At 45.6% G+C, this 25,426-nt stretch overlaps 1 protein-coding gene across 1 annotated transcript; it reads left to right on the top strand.

The window, feature by feature from the left end:
* Positions 1-1,976: 1,976 nt before the first annotated feature.
* On the top strand, positions 1,977-24,905 carry LOC131293576 (uncharacterized). The gene is made up of 12 exons (XM_058321653.1): positions 1,977-2,179; positions 12,053-12,296; positions 12,440-12,911; positions 13,053-14,290; positions 15,699-15,873; positions 15,980-16,304; positions 16,603-16,674; positions 17,999-18,291; positions 18,426-18,554; positions 19,069-19,122; positions 19,193-19,324; positions 21,127-24,905. The coding sequence occupies exons 1-12, from the start codon at positions 1,977-1,979 to the stop codon at positions 24,903-24,905; spliced, it is 7,116 nt and encodes a 2,371-aa protein (XP_058177636.1).
* Positions 24,906-25,426: the final 521 nt, after the last annotated feature.

The following is a 25,426-nucleotide window of genomic DNA, read 5'->3' as shown; positions in this document are numbered from 1 at the left end:
CAAAAAACTTTGGGTTTTTAAGTAAAAAATTGCTTTGAAATTTTTGTCAAATGATACTGATTTGCTTGATTTGTTAATGCACTTCTAGTAAAATATTCTTCTTGTTTTTATTCTTCCCGGACGAGGTTCTTCGTTGATGCCTTCTCATTAAGGGCTAAATATCTAGAAAATATTTAAAAGAAATTTCTTTTCTAGAAAAGAACCATACGCAAAACATAAACATTTATAGTCGGGTTGGAAGGTACACGATCAGTCAATACGACTTGCAAGCGAGAAATGGAAGCTCTAGCGTCAATAAAATTAAAACGTTTCCTTAAAATTCAGTAAATATATGTATTTAAATATTCTAACCCAAATCTCAAAATTTGGGTTGTTTTAATTTGAACAGCTGAATAAGGAAAATGTTATCTTCGAAGTCTTCTTCAATTAGGTTTTCTATGAGATATACTCCAAATCGTAGTTTAAAAAAAAAATGAAATCAGCTCATTACGCAACAGCTGCACGTAAAATTGATTTTTAACAATAACGTCTAATCGAAGACGAGCAATGAACATTACGTTTCCATAACCGTTGTGTTAACCGGTGAATGTATCTCATGTTACGAAAGCTACATTTATGTTGGTGTTTTGTTTTTGTTTACGATGGACACTGATCCCATCTTCATTCGTTTTGTAACTGCTGTGAGTAACAGCGGCAGCCGTACTGAATAGTACAGAGCCTGTAGCAACCCCTCTCGGGCACACTCTCCCAATGACACATCATTCGGCCGGGCTTCGAAGCGAATTGGTCACGCAAACCGCCTCACCAGCTTCTTCGCATTCCCCAATACTCCGTGTGCTTCGAAGCGTCCAATGCAATTGCATCCGGGGCACGGCCTCGACCAGATACCTGTTTTTATGGCACCCCAGGCCGCACCACTGCGCGTTTATCACTTTCTTTGGTCGGCGGCGCGGTGTGCGAAACTACATTTAACCACACACCGGATCACCGGAGCTGTGCGCGAGAGTCTCGGCGAGAGACCGTGGCCTGATGGAACTGGCGTGCGGAGGTGGAGGTAGAAATTAATCGATCGTTCACCACTGCGTTCCGGGTGAACCGTGCATCGTGCACGAGACTTCTGGTGGTGGATCAGCATCGCGAAGCCGGTGCTACCATTTCCTAAGGTCAGCTCCGTGGAGCCTTCGACAGCCAACCAGTTCCGGAGTGGTTCGGGAGAACTACGCAAAGTGAGGGAGAGTAGTGAGAGAGAGAAAGAAATTGCATCTCTAAATGGCACTCTCTGGGCTCGGGACTGTGGACCAGACTGACCGTTTGCAGCTGCAAAGGTGGAGTTCCGTCTTTCCTACAGCCAAACGAGACGCACCGGCCGCGCGGTCTGCCTTAAGTGCGACGCTGAACTCACCCCTAGGTCTGGCCCAAGATTGTGGACTTCAGTTCAGTTGTCTGACTTAAGCCACCCTAAACAGACGTCAACGCGCGACGCTCTTCGATCGCGAACCAAAGCGGTATTTGTTCCGTCCTTTTGTGGTGCGTTTTTGGAGTCTGTGGAACTTGGACGAATGTGCACACAGTGTTCGCGTCGCGCGGTACATAGTGAACCTCTCGGTGACGCAAATTTGGCTCGCAAACGCTTCGGACGTATGGACGGCTGATGGATAATTAGCCGTCAACACTAGAGACCTGATGTCAGTCGTAGGTCCTCGCACACCGTCTTTTTTGCGCTAGTGCACTGATATACGTGTTTTCGAGTGTGTTGACGCAACGGGCGTGTTTGTCTCTGTATATGTGTGCCGGTTTGTGTGTGTGCGCGCTTCTTCTGTGAACGGTCACGATCAAGTTGCCGCTGCTTCTTCGGGAGCGATCCGTTCTGTTAATTGTTGTGGTTGTGTCGCTCGGTCGCCAGAGGGTGGGAAAAGTTGAGTCCGGCCGCAAAGTCCTGTGAGAAGCGTCTCGGGAGCGGCCCTCCCCCGGGTAAAATGGCAACGATTACGACAATTACGAAAAGTGGACGCAACACACCGACGCCCGCAGTCCCGACGACGGCGCAGTTCAAGAGCCACGTCTACTCGAAGTACCGCGAGCTGTTGGGCTCGTACAACGACAAGGCAAATGAAATCCTGCATACGTATCCGGCGTACCGGGTGCAGGAGGATCACGGATTCGCACTCGGTGGGGACAAGTGAGTAGCAGTTTGACTTTTACGGACGCTTAGGTGAACTCCGGACGATGGAGGACAGTCGTTATAAATAAGGTGCAACGTGTATTATGCGTAGGAGAGGCACTTCCTTGCATTTATCTTATGTCAATATGCATTATCCTCTCCAAAGTAATTGTACAGCACAACAAGACACACTTAAAAAGCAGTTCCCTGCTTCACTGGAAATGAGGCATAAGATTCGTGTATGATTGTCCACAACTGTTATTGGGCTTTTATTGAAATTGATTGTAGACTATCTTCTAGTGTTGTGCCATATGAATCTTTAGGCGAGATTCATTCATATGAATCGTTCACTAAAAATTCATTCAGAATTGATTCATGAATCTTTTGGGATTCGAATCTTAAAATATTGAGGAATCTTTCGAAACCTTTACGAATCTTCATGATTCTTTCATAAATCTTCATGATTCAGTCATTGGCGTGGATCAAATGATAAAAAATGCTATAACTATCATTTTTTTTATTCTTACATACAATACAATTTTGAAGTTTTGAAACTATATTTTAAAATTAAAGTCCATCAATTCAGGAACCACTTTGATCACGAGTTTTTGTCTTTACAGTTGCAATTCGTTCCCTTATCGTTAACGTAGCTATTTGAGTTCAGTAAGTCATCGTAACCTGAATTACCTAAAACATTCATTTTCTCGGCCATTTGTTCGCTGTGACTCAGCGTACAGAGGAATTTCCGGCTAAAGATGCTGTTTTGTTTGGTCGTAAATCAAAACGTCGATTGTTTACATAACATACACTCCAGGGACCCTGGAAAAGAGAGAGATACACCAGCGATGAAGATTGCTTTTCGGATACAAAGACCTTTCTTTGTTGCGAATGGAATATGACCTCATGGACGATGAGCACTTTTGCGGTAAAAAATACAAAAATTTGATTTCATAGGCAAAAACCGATACTCAGAGCGTGTAAATCTTTAGCACGACGCGTGTTATGCAAACGTGCCAGAATTAGGTGAACGTGGAAGGAAGTATCTTCCGACCGGTAGAATAACTCTTTGTGGTCGCTTCTACTTCCGCGGTTTGATGCTTTGGGATGGTGTTTGAAGGTTCTACCAACGAAATACTGAATACAAATCCAACCAAGCGAACGGTTTCCTCTACCCTCTGCTGTCCTATTGCAAGCGAACGGATGGACGGACAGATCGCGACCGCGTTTACATTGACAGTTCCATTTACGGAGACAGCGTGCGACAGCGGCTTACGACGGGCGAAAAGGTCGACGTCATCGACGGTGGCGCCAGCCGGCGGTTGCCTGCGCCGCTCTTGCAGGGCACGCCGACTGTGCTGTGATCTATGCGATTCGCTGATGGCGCCGAAACACACCACTTTGCGCGATGGCGTCATGGCCACGAGCGCATACTGTTCGCACACCATTTGCACCATATGGCGCGGCTTAGGGGGATTTACTTCCTTTATCCGACGGTGGCGACGGCTGATTCTGGTCAATGCCAGAGGGCTCCACGGGCTGCAGCTCATCTTTGCAGGGTGGTAGAAAGATTAGAATGATGAATTACCCACATTCAGAGGCCATCCGAAGAAGAAGTGGCAAGGCGTTATGTAGAAACGGTTAAAGCTAGCAATGATGGCAAGTACCATTTCCCTATAGTTAATTGTTAAATAAAGAAATAAACTTCAAGTTATTAGGCGTTAAGAATAGTAGAAGTCAGTAAAAAGAAAGCTATAAAATTCAAACTGTATTCAACATTAGGCTGATCACTAAATCCTACAAGTTCTAAGTTACTTTTCAAGAGCATAATGTACAATATTTTTTCTAATAGTATGTGTTGAATACAGAAACAAAATTTTCTACAGTCAGCTTATGGATCCGTCTTTTCTTCGACGACCAACAGATTATTAAACGATAGCCAGCAACTTGTTTCAGTTGCTTAATTTCCTTGCGCATTAAAATAGTGTGCATTACACTACGGAAACGTACTATCTATATAGTAGTGGCATCTGCCTGATCTAACGGTTGATGATCACTGCAATGAAACAACAAGCCTTGAATGGGACCATTCCGCAACAATGTTGTACCAATGATTTTCTACTATTACAGTGTCAGTAGTGTGCCAAACATAATGCTCGCACCTGATAGAATGGACGAGCTTCCAGGTTGGGCTTAGCTTTCCGTTTTCCGTTTGTGAAACGGCGTCACCGACGGCGTTGGCCGACTTAGCCAGGAACCCGTTTGCCGGATCCAGATTCATCCAGACCGTGTGCGCATTTCTTCCTGTTTTCGCGAAACAAGTTTTTCTCATCCCGACGTTTTCCTTTCCTTTCGAAGCGGCTTGCTCTTGCGATGTTGCTCTAGATCGGGAAGTGATCACGCGCCCTAAGCGGCCCATGATTGGTGCCCGTACGGGCACTAAGTCAACAGAACCGTCCCGACGTGTGGGCGTACGGTGACACGGACCGAATCAAATGGCCTGCTCAGGTCGCACCGGTTAGGCGAATTTATATTTTTAAAAACTTTTGATTCCTTCTAACTTCTTCCCCCTTGACTGATACCACCCAAGGCGGTGTGGTGTGCCGTTAGGAAGATGGACTGCATGGAGGGCGGGGGTGGTTGCCCGCGGTGTTGGTTGGAATGAAATGTGGGAGCAAGCAGTGTTCACTTTATCTTGTGACCAACGGTGTAAAATGGTAACAAAAATGCTTAGATTTCAAGGTTAATTCGTTTGTTTATACTTGGGAAGTGCCGAGTTTGTTCGACTCTGGCCGCTCTTCAGGGACGCGCGTGCTTAGCGTTTGGGGCAGAGGATTTGAACTTGAAGCTGCGCAGAGAGAGAAAAAAATTCGAACGGGTAATATGGTTGTGTAGCCTGTGGTGGTTTATGTTAACAGGAAACAAGCACAGTTCAGGAAGAGTAAATATTGACGGTGCGGGGGGAGACTTAAGTGGTCGCATAATATTTTGCGTTCAACGGCTGACCTTGGGTGGACATATGGTGACATCGTTCTGAATGATCCCAGCAGATGGTTTAGCGTTAAACGAATTTGTCTACTTAATAGCTCTATTTCATGAGATATGATTGTACACTGGAAACATATCTATTTCTCTGTCAATTTATTGAATAATTTTCTTACAAGAATATAAATCACTTCCTACGACAGATCATAAGTCACGCAAAAAAAAAAATTAGTGAGACCTTGTGTATATCCTTTACGAAAATATTTATTGGAAGAATAATTTTAACAAATGCGTCACCTTCAGAGTTGTGCAATTCCAAATCAGATGCATGAATCTGAATGATTCTTTGCATCGTTTTAGAGATTCATGAGTGATGAGTTTTAATGAGGATGAGTTCTGACACCAATACACTAGAATTGTGTGATTCCAATTTAGGTTAGTGAATTCGTTTTTGAGATTCAAGAAATTTTAATGAGAGATTCATGAATCCCTAAGATTCATTTTGTACTGTTTTGCCCGTGTTTCTACTTTCGTTGCGCGCCGTTTATTTCGAGTGCACCTGCCTCGAATACACGTACTTATGTGTTTTTAAATTTTTTCTAATTATTTTTACACTAATTGATGCGATTGAACCTAACTTTAACTTATTATCGGCAAATTATTGCTGATCACAATCACAAATACCACACATGCAAACTTATCATCATTTAATCTATGAAATCCTAATTTGTTTTAGGAAAAGATATTTTTTCTTCGGTTCTAGACCAAAAACCAATTTTTTAGCCATTTTCACAACTTAGCAGGTTTGTGAAGGGCTTAATGTCAAAAGAACAGAAAAGTAAAGCCTACAAAATGCAAAAAGTGCTAAGAGATATCTCCCTTTTTTGTCGCTTGTTATCTTCGAAGTCTTCTTCATCCATGGCAAAGAAAGAATCATGGTGTTTCAAATAATCTGTAATGAATTACTAAGAAATTCTTAGAAATTTATTAGTTGGAAAGCTAGAAACATATTAAATGCTTCAAAACGCAAATGAAAAACGTTGAACCAAATAACTAAAAGTTCAAAATTACAATTGAACAAAAAATACAATTGCAACTTTTTACTGACCATTGCAAAGTTTATTAACCTCAACACCGATTGCAGCGTCTCCATACGGCACCGAAACGTCGCTCGCGTTCTGTAAGGTCACTTCGCTCCGCACGAATTTCTCGTTCCATTTCCTCGTTTTCACTGACGCGCGGGAGTTCGCGATCTGCTCGCGGCGGGAAAAGAGGCATGGGGATCGTTAAATCGTCCCAAATTAGTTACAGCCGGCGGACGTTGCCGGGTAGGGTAGGTCCCGCCGCCGAAACTGGTGGTGGCGGAACGCCGTGTGCAACGTCGGAAAGGGAATTAAGCTGCACATTCCCATTCCGGGCGGCGTGAGTCATGGTTTAAATATTGAACCTGTTTTTCATCGCCCCGGCCTGGTACGAACCGCGCGTGGTCGTGTTTGATGGCTTTGCCTGCGCACGGTTTGTCATCTGCCCCGCGCGCTTCGCTTCTGTCGCTGTTCCGTGCTTCATTATTGGTCCATTTTTGGCCATCGCCAGCCGCTTAAGCATGGGAACGGTTGAACCGGACCGGACGTTTGGTGCATAGCTGGAACGAAAACCGTTGCCAGACTCACGCGAACTAGCACCAGTAAAAGAGTGGACCCGGGCGAAATGCGATATTTTTGTTGCATTAGGAGGATTAAAATTGCCCTGCGAGATCTGGTCCGACTCACGAAGGTCCACCGCCTTCCAATTAGTACTCGGTCTGAAAGTTCAATAGGTCACATGGTTTTGAAAGTGTAGGGACTAGTTTTTATTTTACTTTTACTCTTCTTGTCGGTTGCCTTTCTGCGCCAAAGTCCCTTACTGAATGCGCTCTATTTATCTGTTTGTCGATTGCCAGCGGTGGGTGTTTAATGATATCCTTAAGGGGTGACGCAAAGACCCACCCAAAGGGAGAGCAGCGAAGTATTGGGATTTCACTGGCGTTGAAGATTTCCCTTTTCATCATTACCGAAGGAAAGTATTAGGGGAATAATGAAAAGAATAGGGAAAAGGGAAAACACAGAGTGCGAAAAAGAAGGTCAACTGTCGGGAAATCTATTCCTTGATCGACACAAAGTAGTTGATCGCGATCTGCTCTCCTTCGTCCAAACGCACACAAGCATCTTTCGCCTAAACGAGTACACAGTCTACGTCGTGTGGCATTCAATGGATTAACGATCGACAAGGGCCGCTATTTGACACCGTTTGCCGCCTGTTGCTTGGGAGGCAATGGTTCCCTTTGGCGTTTGCTTTTCCTGTTGGTTGTTTTGTCGTTTTTTTTTCAAATGCCTACTTCCATTTTGCATTAGCTCGCGTCCCAGAAACATCCCTGCCAAGGGAACTGCATTTGATGCGGTGGCTATTTATAGCTCGCTCTCCTTCTAGTGTTGGTTAGTCATGGGCCAAACATTCCAACCCTCGGCCACCTTGGGAGTGCGCAAGAGCGCCGCGGATGAAAACCACGCAATAGGTGTGATGCGTCGGAATGGAGGAAAACTGCAGAAAAGCGGAATGGAGATCGAACGGGGCACACTTCATGGAAAATGAACTTGAACCCTGGAAAGTGCATACTTTCCCGGGAGTGGTATTCTGGTGTGGCCAATCACTAGTAGAGCTAGAAGTTGCGACTAATGAAGTGCTCGTGGCGTCTTGCGGCGTTCGCTGTCGAATTGATTGATGATCGATGGTTGTAGTAAAACTATTTCGAGCACCTCGCTATCGTTATGTAGTGTTTGTTGCGCTATATTTGAGCAAAATATTTCCTGGGAATTAATTTTTAAATCTTTGTCTAATAATGTTTAAATCGTGCCAGAACTCTATCGATCAAACATTTTTATTTTAAAGGAACAGCACCAGTCTACGCATTAACTCACGTTTGCGTATCCCGAAGAATATTTGTTGATATTTACCCCAAATTTTGATAAAATTTTTCACCATGGGAAGACTGTTTGATGTTTTAAAACCCTTGGTTGTGTTGCGTTTAACTCTTAGTTGTGGTTAAACCGACACATAGAATCAAATGATTGAAATAATAGTCATTGGCTTAAGGTGAAGGCTTATTTTCAACTCATTCAATCAACTCATTCAAAATTCAATTATGACTAGAAAAAAACATGAAACTTCATTGCGTAAAATAAAATTGAAAAAAGATTTACAGAAACGTATTTGGACATTGCTGGATATATTCATTTTATCAGTTTTTTGTTGTCGTTATAAACCAACTGCTAAAACTTATTCAATTTCAAAACCCGTAATTTTGATGTCTACCGTATGCAAAAATTTTTCTTTAAATAGTTAAAATTTGTTTGATAATGTTTATAAACGAAATAATAATGATGGCAATAAGTGCAAAACCCAAAAAATAAGTGACAGATATTTCGACAAAGAAAACGAAAAATAAACTATACGTGACGAATGAGGTTAATGATTTAATGCTAAACCTAAAACTGATTTGACCCATTTAAATGACTTCGGCGGATGATAGACAAACAGCACAATATAACCACAAAGTGCATGTTTTATTGATCACAGTAAAACAATAATGTGTGAGGCGCCGTCTCATTCGAGCGTACATTTTAAAACACGCGCATTGCTAAACAATTAACCCACATGGTATCAAAATACACTAACGATCGAAATAAAAACGGAAACCCCACTGGGAAAAGTGTGAGCACGAGGCACTTAGCGGATCCCAATGCAGTTTCATTCAAAAAATTATTTCATCAAGAAAAAAAGGAAACAATAGGACGTAACTCTCTTCTTTCGTTGCCAGTGGTTTTCTTTTCCCGAACTCGAGCGTCCGGCCGGTGGAATGTGTCAGAGTGATATACTTTTCCTTGTTTCATTTCGCACTTCCGCTGTGCAATAAGTTGTGCAGCGTCGGATTGCACCAGGGGCTCGAGCAGGCGACAGGGCGAGGGCTTGCCAACGGGAAGCGGGGCCACGATCAAATACTTTCGCCCACGTTTTAGTGCATCATAAATTACGGAGCAATTCAAACAGCATCTTTAAGATCGTTTGTTCTTTTTTCTTGGGGTGTGTTTTTAATTTTGCTACCCATTAGCACCCGATCGAGCATGGGCGAGGTGAGTTGAAACGGGGACGGATAATAGAGAGGATGGGATGGGTCATTTGACTACGGAGCGCATCTTAAGTATTTTGAGAAAATTTCTTACCGCTCATAACGACTTTTTGGTTTTATTATCAGTAGCTCCCGGCGTTTGCTTAACCGGTAGCGGCAAGTAAAACTGCACAAATACGTCATGAAAACAAAGATCTAGCAGAAGTTCGCAACAACTGCAGACGACACGACGAACAAGTGGACCAGACGGCTTCAAAATCCTACTACCGTCGTGCACGGACGTGCTTGATCGACTGCACCACGCGAAGTACTATTTTTAAGTCATTGCTGCCGAAGCGTCGCTTGGAAGAGACACTTCAGGGAAGCGACGGAGATGAACTTTCCCAAACAGAACAGACAAACTAACCAGATCGCCGGACACACGGGGCAAGGAGACGCGTCGAATCTGACAGCAGTGCAGTGTCATGTTTGGGGTGTTTTGGTTTTGCCGGTTGAGCTCGCTTTGTAGTGGCGTTTGGTCCTGTTTGAAAGATCTTTAGCGCTTCACTCGTGGAACACAAATACTAAGCAGAGGCCGGAAGAGGCTTACCGGTGGGAGGGCACTGCAAATGGACATGCAAATGTCATGTCGATCTGCCCAGCCAAGCGCATCACTGGCTCTAAATTCGCACTTCTGACCGATATTTTCCGACTTTTGCCCAAGCACAGTCCCACTCAGGGAGTCGTGGGTGTTTCTGTTTGAGTGGAGTGAAAAACCACTTAACCTAATTGTCCGATTGAGGCGATGATAGCGACAAGGTAACGATCTGGCGCCGAGAGAGGTGGTAGGCCGTGGATGATGGATGATCGGTTACCAGCATTCCCGGCCGGTTGTCGGGCCACTTGCCGCTAGAGGTGACGAAAACTAATGAATCGCTCGGTTTTCGGTCAGCTGGTGTTAGAAAAAATGGGGAAGTGTGGGTAGAGACTACAACAAGTTCCTTGGAGCTTCATGTTAAAATGGGTCAACAAGTGTGTTACGACTGGTGGATTTGAGATAAATACATAAAAGAGTATTACTGTAGACAAAATATTGTGTGAATCACCATGATTTGGGTCATTCACAAACAAATTTTTTAGTTTGTATGTAGATCTTCTTCATCATCCTATTTTGCCTAAAAACTGACTTGCTTGTTAAGGGCTTGCATGACGTTTTCCTTTGCTACCGTGGATGATTATAATCTTTTACACATTCTGATTCGGTATCTTTTGTGATTATGACTCTCCGTCGAATGTTTGAATCATCAACATCCTTTTTTTTATTTTATTTTTTGTAGAATATGTTAAATAATTTATAACTTTTGATAGTTTTGCGCTTATAAAGGACTTATACAAAAATATTTATAAGTGGTATATCTTTCTTCATGTTAGACCTTATGTTAAGAGAATTATTCCTTCATTATTTATTTAAGAGAATCATTTGACTGAGTCATGATTTTTTCAAACTTCGTATAATCATCCAAGGAATGCTGGAGATAATTTTCCAAAACGAGTATCTGATCTCCTAAGAAAGATTGATGCTTGATTAGAGATTAAATTAATTGTGATGTGTGACTTACACTTTCAAAATTAATGGATTTGCAATTTTTAAAAATCTTTTCCAGTTGCTAAATAATTGCACATAGGTAGTTTCGTTCCTACAAGATGTCTTGATTTAAAACAAGTATATTTCTAGAAAAGAAACTATAAATCCTCCTTCATTCAGCAGTTTCGGTCCACTTTTGCATCGGCCAACCTGTTGTTGGCACGCGCTTGTGCACTACTTTGCGTTGCAAAAGGGTTTCTTCTCTGCCGGTTGATCTTTTGATTGAGATTCAAGGTAATCGAACTATTTTTAGTCGCCACGTAACTGTTTATACTTAAGGCCGCATTGAGTGCAGTATGTTACCTCGGGTTCATTAAAACCACTCATTACAATAAAGTGGTTTTATTTTCAAGACACGCACGTTGCATGGTGCTTTATTGGATTGCAACATGCGCTTCAATAAGTAGTAGCATCAGCAGAAAGGGCGGTTGATCTCCTTTCGACGGAAGCTAGTACTCCAGTTTGGTTCTTTATCCATTTTGATAAAATAATAACCAATAAAACCAACGATACTTCAAAGGAAAACATGTTACTTTCAATGTGTGAAATCGATTAACTTTACCAGTATTGGAAATATAAGTAGATGAGATGATTATTTTTCGTAGAGCTTTATTAAACTGGCTCTTAACCATTCGTAATAAAAAGGAAAGTCTAAGAAATGACTGAACAGTTTAATTCAAAGAAATCGTTGTTTGGAAATGCTTGTTTTCCTAAATGACAAAAATAACTTTTCTCAGCGACCAAGTGACGTGATCGTGTGGCAGCGAGAAAAAATCTACGCATGGAAACGCCCAGCACGCGCAAAATGGGTCAGTGCAAAGTGTCTGTTTTTCCATCTGTTTCTTAGAATTTTCCAAATGGAACAGGGAAAACACAAGCGAAAAAAAATCTACGTTACCGACTAGGTTGAGGGGATTAGCAAGAAAGAAAAGAAAACTGCGTGCTCAACGTACGCCCACGCGGATCCGCCATTGGGGTTATGTGCGTTTATACTAGCGATCGCTGGTAGGATAAATAAATGGCGCACTGTTTACACACCGGTCGGTCCGTTCCGAGATATGGTTGGTTTGGATTCATGTTTTACCCTGTGGCTTTTTTTTCCACTCGTTTTTCTTTTTCCCAGCTACGGTGGACCTCCGCAGTCGACGATCGGCAACTCGGCCCGTCGGATACAGGCACAGCTGCCGGCAGAGCCTCCGGCCTGCGTACAGAATGCGATGATGCGCCGGGATAAGCAGCCTTTTACCTACACACCGGGCGGCATCGACCTGTCGCAGATCAAATCGCCCCGGATGGCGAAGCGAATATCGCGGAACGCCAACTCGGAGGGTGTGACCGGCCAGCCGAAGGTGTCCCCATTGGCACAGGTAACATGTAGCAAGCGGAACTGTGTTTGTTCAGGTCCTCCTAATAATTCTGTGTAGCTTTTACCCTCGGTTAAGGAGATTGAAAGTGCTGTGGAATATTTCTGCTCGATGGTTCTAACGCATATTTGCCTACCCAAATTTAGAACAATGGACCCAATCACAGCAGTAACGGCTCCAGCAATGGCAGCCACAATCCAGTATCCCCTGCAGCGACCCTCGGGGCGGCGGCCATGGGAATGCCCTTTCAGGTGTTCCCAACAGGGCCACCGGCGCCGCCACCGCCACCACCACCGACCGGTCGTGTGGTGCCCGGCGCGAACGGTGCCGGCACAAGCAGACCGATGCCGCCGCCTCCGCCACCCCCCGGACCGGCCGAGGTCCGCAAGTCCCCAAGGCCACAGGTATTCGAGGCGCCGCCGATGGGAATGCGACCGGAGATCAAAATTCCACCGAATCCGATGGCCAGCCTGCGGAAGGCCCCACGTCCACAGCCGAAGAACGACTTCTGGATCGAGGAGTACCGGCGGGAGAAGCAACAGGACTCTGGTCCTTCAATTCCCCGGCCGGTACCGCCCCCGAGTTACAGCTACACGAGCAGAGATCTAGATGATGAAGGTAACGAATCCGCTCGGTCTTCAGTCATTCGAACATTCTCCCCCTTTCGGGCAGTCACGTCCGTTCCGTTCCTGCTGTATGTCGCACCGGTTTGTAACTAATCTCTATGCATCTTGTTATCATCTTGAACTATCATTGCAGTTGCTAAAAACACATTAAATCGCACAGACGGGTTCACCGTCCGCGGTGACCCACAGAAACGATCGCCAAGCCCATCCAATCTAACTAAACCGCGCGAGAACGGTTCGGCGTCGTCGTCCTCCATCAAAACCCCGCCGGTGTACGGGCAGAGCCCGGTACCGCCCAACCTTCCACCACCGATCACCCCAACCAAAGTATCCACCAGCCTCACGCCCAACACCAAAGTGTCACCTCCACCCGTCCGTCCCAAGCCATCGCTCTCACCTGTGTCCATCACCAGCACTAACAGCTACACCGGTAGGGAACAACCGACAGCAGTCGTCAAGAACACTACAACCGGTCCCGGTACAGCACAACCACCTCCACCGCCTCCACCACCTGCACAGTCAACCACCACCACGACGGCCACAGCACAGAAGAGGGAGCCACAGTCCTCCTCACAGTCCACGGTGTCCCCATCCCCAACTCTCTCATCCTCATCGACAGGGCCATCCTCATCTTCGCCACCATCAGTCACCAGTTCTGCGCCGACCGTAACGCCACCGTCGCTCGGCACACAGCGACCGGCTGCGCAGGCCCTCGGTTCACTCTATATACCGCCGATACACGAGGTGTTTGCCAATAGTAAGCAAAGTCTCTTAACCCAAGCGAGTCCACCATGGATGTCGTCCCGGCACAATAGCCTCAAGGAGCAGCCCGAATGGGTGCACCGGGACGACCAGGAATCGCAGCCAGGTGCGACCACGAGCTCGACCGAGCGCACACCGCCACCACAGGAGAAAGAACAGCAGACAGTCACCAGCACCAGCAACAACAATAATAACAACAACAACAGCAACAAGAACAAAGAACCACAAGCACTGCGAGCCGCAGTCGCCAGCGGCAAGAGTGAAAGTGAAGCCACTAAATCCGTTGATTCTATCGTCACAGCACCGTCCCCGGTGTCGGCTAGACCGTCTCCACCGTCGTCACAACAGCTCACACAGAACAGCGTCAGACCGTCGGCCGATGTGTCCGGCTCGGCGCAACAGTCCACTACGCCATCCGCTCAGCAGCAGCAGCAGCAGCAGCAATACGTCCAGCAGCTTCAGCAAGCGGCTAGGGCAGCCCAGCCTTCGGCAGGATTGGTGCAGTCCACGGTTACGATGCCCGTGAGCCGCGGCTATCCACAGCAAGGATCGGTATATGCACAAGCACAACCTGTATACTCACCCCAGTCGGCGGCAGGATCACAAAAGGTAAGTCTCCGGGCAGGGTACTAACAAGAGCGTAACGATCTCCTAGTAAGGAGTAATCTTATCGACAAGATAGTAGTTAGCGTTTTGTCATTCCAAATGCTCCGGACTTATTTAAAAATTTCTCTTTTCCAAACTCTACGACTACATTTTTGAGTGAAGTAGGCCTTTGTTAAAATTTTATGAACTCCAATTACTCGATTGTACTACTGCGTCCAAAAAGTAAGGTGACTTTGGTGCTCGAACTGGGGGCGTCAAAGGTATTGGTGGATTGTTATTTTTGTATTGTTTCTATATGTGTTTTTGATTTCTACAGTAAGTTTCATGTAAAAATATTCATCCGGATAGGAGATACGACTTATTTTGTGCGCTACTACACGTATGGCCCTCGTTTGGCTAGTTTTTTGGTCCTGGCTTATTCCTGGCACGGTATTTATTCGATTGATTGATTGTTTTACAGTCTGAAGCATAGTTACAAGTCTCGTCTACAGTAATAATGCACTTCGTCTTCTCAATTTAGTCGGAAACCGCTGTTTCACCCACTTCAACGCAACGCCTTTTTTTTTTTAAAATCAACGATTTTGGTACCAGTCGAGTTCCAGGCCCAAAACCTCCTCTAAAATGGTATTTACTGATACTTTCGATATTTCAATATCATCGGTGAAGTCTCTAATCATCAATCGACAATTATTTAACATTGATTCCTTAAAATTTTGAATGTGAGCTTCGTCGAATGAGGAATCGTTGAGGATGATGTGTCCCATGAAGCCATTTTGGCCATTGTAGCCATGGCGGCCATTTTGGAATTAACTAAACCCCTCGCAAACATTTTTTTTTCGACATTACTGCATCGCCAAAAGCTATTTCAACCAATCCGCAGCTAAAAATTAGTTACGCATACAAAATTTTAAACAAATTCTTTGCTCCCCAAATGTGGCCAGGGACGAAAAACGAGGGTCATACGTGTAGTAGGCCACAAAAAAAATCAAAAAAAAAATCATATCTCCTATCCTGATGAATATTTTTACATGAAATTTGCTGAAGAAGTCAAAAACCCATATTTCAACAATAAAAAAATAACAATCCGCCAATACCTTGGACGCGCACAGTTTGCGTACCAAAGTCACTTTACTTTTTGGACACAGTAGTATAACTCCTAACTAAACAGGTCTGAGACAATGGTATTACAATAGATGAGGAGGCAATGTTAATTAGTTGACAGTTTTGCTTAGGAAAACAACTCTAATTCAACTAGTTAAAATAATTTGTTGGAATTGTATGTTCCCTTATACACCATGAAATATTGCTAAGAACGCCTTTATAAACAGGAAATAATTAAGTGAATGCTTTCAGTTAGTAGGATTAGAAAAGCTGAACATCGTTGATGAAAAATAATTCTTTTCCCGCACAGGAGCGTATCATACCGATACAGATCGAGAAGTCGCCCGTTCAGTCGCCTGCAACGGCCCCAAGCTTCGCCCCGCCGCCCTACTACAGTCCCGCCCCTCAGTACGGCCCGACCAGCGCCAACAGCGCCAGCAGCATACAGTCTCCCGTGCCGATTGGCTTCGCTACACCGCACAGTGGTACCGACCTGCAACGCACCGCGCCATCCTCACTCGCTCACTGACCATTGCGTTTCTGTCTATGTGTTTTTTTGTCTCCCCCAAAAAACACGAAACTCGTCCACAGGATTTACAACACCGACCGCCATGTTTACCAATCCCAACCATTTCGTCAACCAAGGCTACAACAACATCAGCTACCCGCCGACCCCGACCGCCCAGCCGCAGCCGCATCCGATGTACCAGCATCATCAGCACTATGCGCCCCCGCAAACGCCGCCCCTGCACCACCATCCCATGCACCCGCAGCCTCCACCGCCCGCACAGCAGCAGCAACAGCGCATGCAGCAGCAAAACAGCGCCACCAACGTGCGCATCGTGCCGATCAAGGTAGAGGGCGCTGAGCACACGGCCCGTGGACCACTGTCCAACACGCCGGCTATCATTCAGAGGTAAGCCCACAGTCAGTGCCGCCCTCAGCAGGCAGCACCGTACCCTCGCATCGGCAAGCTTGCTGCCCCGAAGTCTGACGACTTATTTCCTTATTTCTCGTTCTCTCTTCCGCAACATCACGAAACCGATGAAACCGCTGGTCGCTCCACTCTGTATCCCTTGTTCTACCCGGTTCATGTCTTGAACCCGGCGCGATCGCGAACGTCCTGATAAAATCCCTACACGATCGCCCCACCCCCTCCTGCAACCGTAACGAATCTCTCGAACTCCCCACCCTCGGGCACCGGCCGGACGTAGTGGTGATCGTAGCTACATCATCCACGACATCCCGCTAGAGGCTAAGATTCGCTTTCTTAAAAATAGACTCAGGTACTGAACGCCAGCACGCACGCAACCGGCGTTTGCATGTTGAAACACGCGAAAGATCATCCTATCACTTTGCCATATCGTTACCCCCTATCTTCACTCGTGAAGGTGTCTCTCTGCCATTCAGTGTGTTGGTGGGACAGCGTTTGCGAAGGGTACTGATGCGAAACATTCGAACCCATTCTCAGGACTTGTTCGGCCAGCAGAAACAACAACATTCGCTTTCTGGTTTACCTGTTTTCTTCCGTTGAAGTTTCGTTTTGGTTACATGATTTTCTGCACTGTTGATAAGTGTTTTCTGTTCCATTTCATTGCTGTTTGCGGCCGGATGTATTCTGGGACGCCATTTTGCGATTGGAACTGTTTTGAAGACGTGCATGGTTCCCAACAATCAACTGCCTGAGTTGTCGTTCGTTTTCGCCAAGTTCTTGGATTAAAATGTTGTGAAGCAGTAAATTTACAACATTCACTACCCAAACAGCCAAACATAAACAACAGTTGCAGAAAACCCGCTCTCGCTGCCCGTGTCTATTACTAAATTTGTCCTCAATTGTGTTTCGAAAGCTAATCAAATGTTTTCATCAGCTCATTCGTCAGAATAGACAAACTGTGTCGCAATTTGTGACGCGAAAGAAAAGGAAATCAACTTGAAGTATTACACTCATCTGACACAGATATTTTTACGACTGCTAAGCTGTTTTAGTCATTGTTTTTAGTACAATCATTTTTCAATCAATTAACACGTTTACTGTTATGGCTATCATTTTTGATAGCCAGCAGTCATTAGTTCTAAAAAGTTTTTGGTCAATAAATTAATGAAAATGCAACATAAAAACTGTAGTTATATAAAAAACTAATTATTTATTAAGCTAAGTTGTTTTTAAACCAATAACAAATATGCTTATCTTCCCTAAGGAATCCTTTTTTACAACTACTACAGCGCACTACTATTAGTGCAGTTACTATATGAGTTTCGTGCCAAGGTCAGAATTTTCTGTCACCCACTATGTTAGTCATTGGCAGTCAGTCTGTTAAACCGGCTCCAAACTTTCAATATATTCCCATCTTTTTGCGGGAACTTTTTTCAATTTACGAAGTCACATTGTACTAATTATATGACATACGTTTTTACTAAGTCGAGAGCGTTTGTCTATTTCATTCGTTAGATTTGGTGTCTTTTTAAACTATTATGCCTTCGTTCGCCATATTTGATGTTAAATGTTTGAGTCGTGTTTACATGTTCCTCCTGTTTACGTCCTGTTTATGTGACAATAATTTAGAATACCAGAGTATTTTATCAATGTACTATTTTTCTCGTTTACTCCAGCGATCCGAGATCGTCGAACAATACGCAGGCCTGGAACGGCAATAACGCACCGAACCAGTCCCGCTCGTTCCGGGTGCTGCAACAGATCACGGACACCCTGGATGAGTCCGAGACCGGCAAGGGTGCGAAGGAATCGAACAGTGAGGTCGCCGGACACGACCAGGCTGATGGCCAGCAACTTGGACGCAATGGGGCTCAGATGACTCATCAGCCGGAGTCGGCCGACGGGCAGATGCGTCGATTGCAGCTCAGCAACGAAGATAAGGCCCTGATGAATAGAGTAAAAACCCAAGGTACGTATCCCGACATGTGTTACTGTTTGATCCTCCTAACTAACAGTGCCAATATGTAACACATCTCGTGTATCTATCATTTATGTCTCTGTGTACCGGTCTCGTGTTTTGTGCACCGCTGTTGTACGCTCTAGTCGACGGAGAAGTATATCTCCATAACGAAGAAGATCCTCGCTATCGTGGTGCCGCCATACCGTCCAAAGCGTTCAGGTACCTGCAGAACATGACCGACAGTGGTCAAGCTGCGAACCAAACCAATACCGGTACGGATGAGAGTCGTTTTCTTCCTTTGGCTATACGCATCTTATGGTCGATTGATGTTATTGCTTTATTGCGTATATTTTATCATTTTGGCTCTGGTTCTGATCAGTGCTACATTAGCTAGCATGATGATTTTTTATTTTATTTGTTTTATTGTTTGAGTTGCATATTTGGTTTTATTATGTGTTTTATCTCTTTAATGTTATGGTAGTTCTGTACATATGTATAAAATTATTTATAATTTATTAGTCTCTTTCATCGATATTTAAATGAGAGTTTTGTTACTATTTTGTTGCTTCCATTTTATTTGTTATGCAAATGGTATGTAAGAAGGTTGTGTATATTTGTGTAATTGTTTTTTGCCATCTGCGTTGTACATATAACAAAATTGTTGGCTATCTTGTAATTGTTATTCATTGTTATGGTTTAATTTGTTGATATCGTTTAGATAAGGCGCTTAATCTAGTTGAGTATATTCTTAGATGTTTAATACATTTTTTACCTCATTTGCTACAGGCTCTGGAAACCGTACTCAACAGATGTTCAATAGAGGAAACAATAATGAAACAGGTATGAAATCGAACCGGAGCGACCATTATCGAACCCTTTGACTGACTAAATCATTTTCAAACCCGAGCAGATGGGGAACCCCCAGCGCAGTATGTGCCACCGAGCGAGCAGAAAGTGGAAGAACCAAAGAAGTACACCGGCGGTTCCATACCGAGCCGATCTTTCCGTATGCTGCAGGCCATGACCGGATCGGATGCACCAGGTAAGTGGATACCGTTCCCTGAATGGTGTTCAAAGATTCTCCCCCCTCGATCCTCGGTTCCGTGGTCGTCCGAATGTACGACTATATGCGATGGACTAGCTCGTCCATTGCGGATCTTTCAAATGATGTAGCTTTAAGTTATTGTGTCAGGTGTGCGCCATACTTTGGGGGAATTTAACATGTTTTGGTCCCCACAAGGCACGCCAACACAACACAAGCTACTGTTCTTCGAAGAATTATCCCTCGCTCCATCAAAGGCGATCCTTGTCCGCATCGATACCTTTCATAAGCCTTTTCAATTGAAATTACTTTTTTACCTCAACATATCTTTAAACCTCTAACTTGGTGTGGAATTTAATTTACGATCTTGTGATATTCTATTTGGTGTTTTTTGATCATCACACTGCAACAATTCATCCCTCCAAAAAAAAAACCCCTCTCTCAAAACATTACTCACACTGTAAAAATGCGGTATCGACACACGTCAGCTGTTCATCTGGCGTGTTTCTTATGGACCAGGAGAAAAGAGAACAATCTTCTTCTAAATTTTTCCCTCCACTCCCAAACGAAAACTGCCTACGAAACAAAATGATTGATCAATTTAGCATTTTAGGCTTGTGTTGAAAGTAGTGACGATAATTTATCCAATTCCTGTGGTTGAAAGCATCTGGTTTGTTGGAAATAGACCATGAAAACAAAGGAAGAAAACCAACTGACTCAACATGAGCCACCGTTGCATTGTTCAAACCATGGAGGACACAAGAGCTCTGCTTTCCTGGTTGATATTTGCCTCATTATTGTTTTTTCAGTTTCAGTAACCACGCATCCGCCGTTTTGCTGGAAGTAATCTACCACATTTGCTTGCAAAGATTGTCACATTCTTCTGTTCCGACAATTCTACTTCAGAAAAGCTTTAACACATAGCGGTTATGTTTGTTTCGGAAATATTTGAACTAAACGTATTCAGAACATAATCTAAATTTGAACTAAACGTTTTAAGAATGTTGTACTTGAAGAATGTTGAATTCCGCGCCCATTTCTGCAGAAAATTTTATTTAATCGTAATTTAGCTCAGTATAACTTTCATAAGTTTTTATTTAATTTTCAATTATTCCAAAGAATTACCAAGTTAACTGTACTCAGTATGTGTAGATCATGCTTAATTAAGAATTTGCGCCTTTATTCATGATGCAACAGAGTATATGAAAGTTTAAAAATGAATTTAGAAGGTACTGACTACTAAGCGGATTGCACTTGTCAAGTCATACTCGTACATACTTTTTGAAAAATTAGGTAATTTTTTTTCAACACCAACTCTATGGTTGAATTTTAAATTATAGCTAGATATTATACGATATGCTTGAAAGAATGCAAGTTTCGGTTCGATAATTAAATGGAAGAATTTTTTTTAAAATATTTTGTTCTTCAAACCAGTTCTACATTATTTGAGTAATGTTATCGACTTAAGTAATTGTATTCAAGTTCGAATTATTGTACGCCAAACATTTTAGTTCCAGACATAAAGGCAACAATACATATTTTATAACTTTTTATTATTTATTATTTATATGTTGACAGCAGATACGAGATGGGCATAAACAAATGATGTGTAGATTACTTCCTCACAATTGGAAAACCTGAACCAGTGAACGTCACGTACCTGGTGATGAAACTGAGAGCAAAATCGAACGCTCAGTGCATCCATTACTCATTCATCATAATGTTCTGTCTTCTTCTTCTTTCTCTCTCTCTTCTCTCTTTCTCTTTCTTTCATTTCTGCCGCTCTACCCTTCCCTTTCCAGTTGATCCAAATTCCTCAGATTCTGAGGGAGGTTCTAGTGTGAAGCTGCCCCATTGCAGCGGCACAGACATTCGATACTCCCCATATCCCTATCCCCATCCGCAGCCATACTATTGCTGCAACCCCAATTGGCACTACTACGATCCATCCACTAACCCTCAGTACTATCCCCCACCGCCACCACCACCACCACCCCATGCACCGGGTTATTACTATCCTCCACCGCCGCCTCCACCCGGCCATTACGATCGGGCCGGCGGGTTTTACGGTGGGTACATGTCACCGCACCATTTCTACTACGCACCGGAACCGTGCACACCATGCACTCCTCCGCCGTACTATCAGCTTAGCCAGCCGCAGACCGCGTACTGCGAGTCGCTGCCAGGCGAGGCAATTCACACATACGTGATCAGGACGCCACCGCCACGCATAGTGGTCACGCCGACACCGGCCGACACTGGCGACTCCTGCTCCGATAGCGAGCTGCAGCAGCAACACCGTCGCGAGCAACTCGGTGAGCTGCACGATGTGATCGGTGAGTTCGTCAACGAGGGTCATCAGCAGCGTCACCATCCGCACCCGCTGACTCGGTCGCAGTCTAGCCTGAAGCGGCTGTCGGAACGGTTGAGCAACTTCAACCACGGCGGATCGTCACCATGCGAAGCCGAGGCGAAGTCGTCTCCGTCCTCGGTGCGGTGTTCGCCGTGCAGTCCGCTTAACGAGCGCTATCGTACGTACGAGGAGAGTACCTCCTCGGTGCCTTCGTCTCAGTCTGAGGCTTCAGACTCAGAGGATGAGGGCAGTGTACCGGCGAGACGCAAGAAAGGCTCGGTTGCAGAGTTTGCCAATGGTGTCACTCGCATCGAGAGCACTTCTCCTTCCCAGAAGAAACTCGCGGCCAAGGACGAACAGCGTCCGGTGAGCAAAGACAAGCAAGAGGAAGAGGAAGAAGAAGATGACGGTGAAGAAGAAGAGGACGAGGAGGATGACGACGGCGAAGAAGAGGAGGTAGAGAGCGAGGACGATGAAACGGTAGGATACGGAGGATGCGATGGTCCAGTTCCGGCCGAAGAACATTTACCGCACCAGCTGAGTGTGATCTTCGAGGAGGAAAGCGTCTACCAATCCACGGTGGCAAGCCGGCGGGCCAGTGTCTGTAGCAACAGCTCTACGCTGAGCGACTGCTCTTCTACGCTGGCGAACGATCTGGACGAGGACGAGGACACTGAGGGTAAACCGAGTGGCAATCGGACGGACGACGATATCGATCGCCTAGAGGAGGCGGATATGGAGAGGTCACTCGTTTCGGTACGTTTGCCGTTGAAGTTGTCATTTAGTAAATCCCCGAACAACGAGGACATTGCGACGCTAGTCGTAGGGGAAAGTGAAATTACCGGTTCGAGTGAGACGCTGTCCGGTACGACGAAGTGTTTTCCGAACAACGCGACCGAAGTGGACAGTGGCGATGAAAGTGACACGGAAGAGGACGATGCCTCGGAGAGTGAAACAGACGCGGCAACGGACGAGGAGGATAGTACTGCCGAGGTTCCCAAGGCTGCTGTGGGAACAAAGGAGCATGAAACAGACACCGACGTCACGGTGACGATCACAATTCCTTCACTTACAAGCAAGGCAAAAGTGGAGGATCGTGGTGTCGATCGAGCACAGGGAGTGAAACGAAACGATCCCGTGAAAACGCCGTTCAAGATTGACTACGAGGAAACGTCGGAGGTGTCGGTGTCAGTGTCGTTGCCCCTCAAGTCCAAGAGTGGCAGCAGTACGTCCGAAATCCCTAAAGAGTCGACACCCGCCGATGAGCCACAAACTGAAGGTGGAAACAATGATGACGGTAAACCGGAGGACGAAGAAGAGGAGGTCGATTTCTGGAGTCAAATTGGTGATGAGGAGGAGGACTACCAGCGGCCGATGCGTTCGTTTTCGCGTGACATGTGGAGCAGCCGGGAATTTAGTGTTGATCGACAGAGTGTGTGGAGTCAGGACGACGAGGAAGCGACTACGACGGCAACGACCGACTTCTGGAGCGCGGAAAATGGTCCCACGGAGGCATCGGATATGTGGAAACTGGACAAACTACAGCCGGCTGGTGTGCCGCATGCGTTGGCAAACGGCGAAGACGAAGCGAAGCGGGACTCTCTTGAGTACTGGCAGAAGGAAAACGAACGTCTGGTGAAGGATCTTTACGAGGCAAGGAACGGTAAGGGTACATTGGCTGCGAAGGATGAGAACAACAACAAACCACGAATGGCGCTGGATGGATCGCAGGGCGATCGAAAGACTGAGGACCACAGCGAGGAAGAGCTGGAAGAACAGTCAGATAGCGAGGATAACAGTGAAGAGTACGAAACGTCCAACACGTCGAAGGAAGAGTCCGAAGTTGAGCAAGACCCCGGTGATACTGTAAAGGAAACCTCGGGCATCCGCAAGGAGGTCGTGCCGCCAATGTCCGAGAGCAACGGCAACGAACTGACGCCTGGTGTCGGTGTTAATGAAAAACTAGACAAGGATAAGAAGCTGTCGGTGAAGGAGCGGATATCGCTGTTTGAAACGCAACGCAACGTGCCGAGTCCCTGCGGTGGAGAAACTCTACAGGTGAATGGAGGAACGATGCGCTCACCGAGTCAGAACAACAGACTGAGGCCACTCTCGCGCCAGAAGATGTCGTGCGATGAGTCCGAAGCGGAGGATGACTCCGGTGTCACGTCGGACATGAGCAAGCACATCTCGGAGGTGGAAACAGACTCCGAGTGTTTCCCGGAGATGCGAAAGATGACACGGTATCAACGTGCGGCCACACATTCCAGGTTATTTAAGCTTTTGCAGGACGAAAGTAACAACGGTGATAGTGAGGACGAGGAAGCTAGTGAAGATATAAGTAACGAAGTGTGTAAGCAAGAGAAACAAGAGAAAAAGCACCAGCAACATCCTAGAAGTAGAAAGCCTGAGTCGGAGGAGATATCACCGTCTCCCCAGACCGCGGTGGTTCGCGCAAACATGCCTAGCATGGCAACACAAGGCGATGAGTCAGCCGAGGGACGGCGCGATCGTCTAACTCTTCCCATCTGCCAGCAGTCGTCCTCTGGCAACGATAGTCTATCGTCGTCTGGTTCGTCGGCGTCTCCTGTATCAGGAACTCTGCAGAATGAGAAGCTCGCCGAAGAGCTTGTACAAAGTCTGCTGATGAAAAAGAAGGGCCGTCTGTTCCGGAATCTGCCACTGGAGAAGCTGCATGCCGCCGCTCTGAAGATCCTGCAGGAGGATCTCGAGTCCAACGGTACACTCAGCTCGACAGAGGATAATCTAGCAACGGTTGACTCCACACCGGCCCTGACACCGCAAGAATTCAAGAGTGAGTACCCAAGCTCGTACGCAGACTACTACGATACGTGGTGTAACGAGGCAACAGGTCAGCAGCTGCCGAATGGCTGCTACTCGGACACTGGTTCCGACAGTGGTATGGTGAAGGTGTTTCGTACCGTGCCCGAGCATCAGCTGCCGTCATTGGGGCGCAAAGATACGCCCCGCTCAATCGCTGCCACCACACCCAACGGTCACTGGTCTCCGCGTTGCCCGCGAGTCTTCAGCAACAAGAATGTTCCTCGGCTAGCAGAAGTAAGGGAATCGGAGGCAACCGGCCCAGAATCACCAAGAGGCTCACGGCCACCCTCGAGAGCGTCCAACAATCGATCCCCGTTCCCTCCGACGATGGACGACTACACGAATCAGCGCAACACTGCCAACCGACAGTTCAAACTGCAATAGTATGCAGTGCAGATTATCGAACGCCTAGCAACACTGCCACTACAATAACAGTAGTCACTGCCGTCAGCACAAAAATACTAATACGACGCTGCGATCGAAAAGTAGGCTAACGATGGGAACGAATTTTAGCCGATTGATGAACCGGTTCACCAAACGAGACCTGTTGAGAAGGGCTCCAAGCGGTCTACTATTGATGGAATTATTGAAGGCCATTTTGCGCCGCGCTCGTCTAGTCGAGCGATGTTCGGGGACGCATTTAGAAGCGACCATGTACTGTGTATATGTTTCTGTATATATCGATAAATTATTTATGGAAGGTTATAAGAGCCGGTTCGTGGAACCGCAACGATATTTGGAGCCTGATGATGATGCTCTTCGATGGTTTTTGTTTTATAAAAAAAAAACAGCTTAATCGTGCCATATCCCTTTTGTCCACCATTCTCCTTTTCCGCCATTCCCTTTTGCCCCCGCCCTCCCGCGGCATTTTCCTCCCAGCGTTATTTCTATTGGTAGTAGGTCCC

The sequence above is a fragment of the Anopheles ziemanni genome, chromosome 2 (assembly GCF_943734765.1).
Source record: "Anopheles ziemanni chromosome 2, idAnoZiCoDA_A2_x.2, whole genome shotgun sequence".
NCBI lineage: Eukaryota > Metazoa > Arthropoda > Insecta > Diptera > Culicidae > Anopheles > Anopheles ziemanni.
Note: the sequence above shows the minus strand (reverse complement) of the source record. Positions and strands in the feature narration are given on the sequence as shown.

Bases quoted from the DNA above. Each gene is read 5' to 3' on its own strand.
- LOC131293576 (XM_058321653.1), top strand. From the start codon at position 1,977: ATGGCAACGATTACGACAATTACGAAAAGTGGACGCAACACACCGACG. The intron at 12,297-12,439 runs GTAACATGTAGC...ACCCAAATTTAG, and splicing joins AGGTGTCCCCATTGGCACAG to AACAATGGACCCAATCACAG. The intron at 19,325-21,126 runs GTAAGTGGATAC...TTCCCTTTCCAG, and splicing joins GACCGGATCGGATGCACCAG to TTGATCCAAATTCCTCAGAT.